The sequence below is a fragment of the Alosa alosa genome, chromosome 1, assembly GCF_017589495.1.
Source record: "Alosa alosa isolate M-15738 ecotype Scorff River chromosome 1, AALO_Geno_1.1, whole genome shotgun sequence".
NCBI classification, from domain to species: domain Eukaryota; kingdom Metazoa; phylum Chordata; class Actinopteri; order Clupeiformes; family Clupeidae; genus Alosa; species Alosa alosa.
In genome coordinates, this window is record NC_063189.1 from 26,870,354 (window position 1) to 26,875,353 (window position 5,000).

General features: G+C 43.8%; 1 protein-coding gene across 1 annotated transcript in view; it reads right to left on the reverse strand.

Annotated features, from left to right (window-relative positions):
• The window catches only part of epha4b (eph receptor A4b), a 118,640-nt gene that overhangs the window by 21,157 nt on the left and 92,483 nt on the right, over positions 1 to 5,000 (reverse strand). Inside the window, 1 exon segment of the mRNA XM_048237790.1 lies at positions 4,637 to 4,822. Within this exon segment, the coding sequence (XP_048093747.1) occupies positions 4,637 to 4,822 (186 nt within the window).

A 5,000-nucleotide genomic window follows, 5' to 3' on the forward strand; every position in this document is an offset into this window, starting at 1 on the left:
TACAGTATATGTCACTGTGGAACCGATCTCATTTCAGTGAAGTAATTCCACATAGAAATGTCTAGCCTGTTTAGCCTTTTTGTCCACGACTAGCTGACTGCTGCTGCCAACAGCACCGACTAGTGATTTTAGTAGTCGACTAGTTGACAAAACCCCTAGTGTCTGTATGTGTAGATATGTTTGTGTCCACGGGCAATGTCTGAAGTGAAGCCCATTGCTGAGAGTGACATTCTCATTCTCACCTCCCGCCACACCATTAACAATAGCGCCTCTGAGCCTCTACCAATCCCCTCTCTCTGTCTGTTTCGCTCCATCCAGGCTACTTCATTTGCAGAGTGATGACCCATCCTCCAGATAGACTATTGATTTCTACGCTAGGTGTTAAAGTGCTTGGCTGGAAATAGTAATTTTGTGCAAAACACGTTGTGTTTCTACCACAACGTGTTTAGCACTTGTTAAAGCTAAAAAGAAAAGAAGCTTCACTGTCTCGTACAATTGCTTATGGTTTTTGTTTGAGGCTGAGAGAAGATCAAAATGTGCGTAACTGCATGCCAGAAACTTACAGACTTATGATGTGCTGCCTTTGTTAAGTTTTTTTTTCTTATACACTACAAACCACAAGAACAAAATGACAGAATGTCATTTAAAGTGAGCATCTTATCGATTCCTCTAATGGCTTTTAACCAAAACACATAACCTATTTAGCAATGGGCCCCTATTCATGTGGGCTGGTGATGTCGCGTCAGGTTACGAGACACTAACTTGCTAACCGAGAACAGAGTGCTAGCACAGACGTTCCGTGCCTTCCCACATGCCAAGTCGAGCATTCCGAGAGCCAAATCCCATTGTTCTTCAAAGAGTGGGTCTCACAGATAATGAAAGGCTTCTGAAAATAGATCCTGGAATTAAATGAATCGCTTTTCTCTTTCTAGGAGGAGAATGCTTTCGATGCTGGCGGATGATAGGTCTGGCCAAATTGAATGTGAGCAGATTAGCTGATTGTTTGCCACACAAAAGGCTGGAGATGAGTGAGATAAGACGAGTGTGGCTCTTCTCCTCTTCCTCTCTGGCTGTGAGAGAGGGAAGACAGGAGTGCTTTCTCAATGGCCTCCCTCTCTCAGGCGGTCCTCATCAGCATAACAATGAGTCCAATCAGAGCCTGCTGAGGCAGTTTAAATATTATTCTGATGACAGCACGCTGATTGGAGCTTTATGGTTGAAGTGGCATGCCAATGTACATCATGCAGCGTGTGCACACACAGACACACACACATTCACACATATGCACACAGACACACACACAAAGACACACACACCTTCCACTACCACACTTGTTCACACCTAACACCCCCACCCCCAACACACACACACACACACACACACACACACGCAGACACATACAGACATGCAAACAGACCTCCACTATCCCACTTATGACAACTTCCTCTATGACATTTGGAAGCATAAATAAACACACACACATCCACCCACTACCCAAACAGACATGCACCAACATCCCCCTAAAAACACACACACACACATAAACCACACACACACACACACACACACACACACACACACACACACACACACACACTCACATACTCACACACTCACATACTCACACACACACACGCACACAATGCCATCATGCTCTGCTACTACATAAAACACTGCAATAAAACGTCCAAGTTAGTCTGTTTGGATAAGAGCCCTGTTTCCTGGCTGAATGATCTGGTGAAAGGAGACGTCCGTGGAGGACTAGATCAGACTGTTGAAATGCTGGCTTCCCCACTCTGGGCTAAACTCAGGGCTTCCACCCGCTTCTCCCCCCTCCTCACACATGCCCCCCTTTCTTCCTCTGCCAGCCTAAGGCTGCCTCTAAGGTCAAACAGGCTCAGATGGTGTCTCTGTGTGTGTGTGAGAGAGGGAGAGAGGGTGTTATTATCATCATTGTGAAACTGCCTGGTTTGGGGTAAACGCATATTGATTTGAGAGTAAGGTGGGGGTGGAATGTATGCGTTTGTGTCTGTCTGTCTGTGTGTGTGTGTGTGTGTGTGTGTGTGTGTGTGTGGTGGAGGGTAGAGGGTACCCCACAGGAAGCACAGCTAGACTCCTTCAACACACACACACACACACACACACACACACACACACACACACACACACACATCTCCACCCCCGTTCCGGCCCCACAGGCTGGAGGTGCCCTATTGAGTGCCCTCCTCACCTTTCAGCCCCGTGGGCAGTGACATCTTCTGGGCTGCCATGTGTGAAATGAGCCCTCCCCTCCACCCTGTGGATCTGCGTGGGCTGGGTTGGGTTCTGCGCTCCCAGTGCACCTTGCCCCCATGTATGTCTCAGAGACACCACCCCAACACACACACATATACACACACACACACACACACACACACACACACAATTCTTCTCCTATGCTTTCAGTTTTTCTTCTCAACATTGCCCTCAGCGTTTCTCAAGTTTTAATTCTTTGTTGTACATATATGTATATGTAATAGCATTATATCCAAATATATATTGTATTTTATTTCAGGATTCATTTTAAGTCAAATGTAAAATTCCATGACTTTCCCTGACCAAAAAAACGAATTTTCATGACCAACTATATAATCAGTACAAAATACCAACCAAAGATTTCAGACCAGCTGCGTAGCACTTTAGAATCTTTAACTTTTTTTAGAGCGGGAAATGGATAAATGTGCATTAAAAAAATAAAAAGTAGGGCTAACCACAACCACTCAAGCAAGCAGTAATGGAAAAAGTTAAGTGGATAAACACCAATGCTGTATGGAAATATATTTGTATTAATGTATTTTGGAAAGGAAATTTAAACTGTTACAACAAAATTCCCCAACATTCCATGACTTTGCCATAAAAATGATATAATTCCCTGACTTTCCATGTTAAAATTCCATGCTATTTCAGAAATTCAATGACCTGTGGGAACCCTGTTATTTACTATATCACTGTAGTTTAACCACAATCACAATCTTACTCTAATTGCCCCATCACAGAAACATAAATCTATGCCTACCACCTCACCCGTATACTTCACTAAATCTCAGTGGACAATCTGGAGGCAAAAATAACACAACAGAGGTATAAATAAAGTGGAATGAGACATTCAACACATTATCATGTGATACCCAGGAGAGAGCCACACCACCCTGGGCCTCACTGTCTGTGATGTTTAAGAGCGCTTTGTATCATCACACCGTACAAACATGGCTGAGTCCACAGCACTCGGGAGAACCGGTGTAGAACATTTTCTGCTCTCTGACTCACTGTTTAATTCTACTTGATGGTGTGTGCTTTAAAAAAATAAAATAAAAAAGAAGTATAAAGTTTGACTAGCCTCGTGGAGCGTGCCCTGGGTATTTGCATTGCACATTAAAAATCTCCGCTAATACTGAGAGCGGGGCAATTAGGAGGCATCTGCCTTTCCTGAAATGCAAAGCAAACTTGAGTCACTCCATTAATAGTTCTGCAAACCGTAGAATACCCCAGCCAACAAAAGGTCAGGATTGACATTTGGCATCAGAGAAAGGGAGGGAAATTAGTGAGAATGAATACGGAATGTTCAGGGAGTTTAATGCATTTAATAAGGATGCTGTTGAATATTTATGTCGCAAAAACACATCCAATTAACAATTTAAACCATTAATATTCATTGGGCCTTACATATGCATATGGCTTTTGTTCCGTGACATAGGTAGAGTGAACAACGAGGCTCTAGTGCCTGGTTAAGGACCCTGTCAGACAGAAGTCGGTGTGTGTGTGTGTGTGTGTGTGTGTGTGTGTGTGCATGTGTGTGTGTGTGTGCACGTGCGTGTGCACATATGTGACTGAGAAGAGCATATCTTCTATTTATGCGCAAACACCAGTATAGCTAATGCAGGAGATAAGGCAGCAGACATAGCGCATTGTGACTGTCTGTTTGGGGGGATTTAAGGGAAAAGCCAAGAGAGACGGTGTGTGGCGCTGCAGTAATCATCGTCTAATCACGTCTGAGCAGCCTCTCAGAGTCTACCTCGCCTCGTGTTTGCAAATGGGCTGCTAGAAGATACATGGATAAGCACAAATGAAAAAAAAAAAAAAAAAAAAAAAAAAGAAAGACAGGAGCTAACTAAAGAAAAGGAGATAGAAAAATGAACAAAGGAGGTAGATAAAGAACAGCGACAGCCTGGACTAACAAACGACCCAAACAGACGATAATCACTGTTTTGGGGCAATGCAAATGTAGAGCGTATGTCTTGCTGTTCAGATCTAATTTCAAACACTGTCCTAAAATAACCCCAGCAGGTAACCAATCATCAAACATTTGCTCTACACCAGATCACATTCAGACTGCCACTGATCTGTCCTGATAAAAGTCCACAGATTAATCATAAATGGTGGACAAAGCACCAATTGATCACAGAGGCATTCTTCTCAAGCCGCCACAGAGGAGCTGACGGTGGCACTAAATTAGAACAAGTGCCTTCAGATCGTTTTAGGCAGGTTTCCCAAAATGATATCATTGTTTCAAGTCCAGTCTTTCATTTATCTCCTTTTGAATGGAGATCATCTCAAAGGCATTTCATATCAGGCAACTCAAAAACACCGTTACACTTACATCTGGTGACGACGCCCTCCAGGCGGATGATGTTGGGGTGGTCGAACTGGCCCATGATGCTGGCCTCGGACAGGAAGTCCCGCCTCTGCTTCTCTGAGTAGCCTGCCTTCAGGCTCTTGATGGCCACATAGATCTCCCGCTTACTGGGCAGCTTGAGACGGCCGCTGCACACCTCACCAAACTCCCCTGGACAATAACACACCACACGAGCACTAGGTTCAGTTATAGAAAGTCTGACAGCACATACATTTAATATTGACATTACATATTGATTAATATTACAGATGACAATTGACAAGTAGTCTTAAATGCAGAACCAAATGACATAACACAGTACATACTGTAACTGAAAACAATGCAAGGT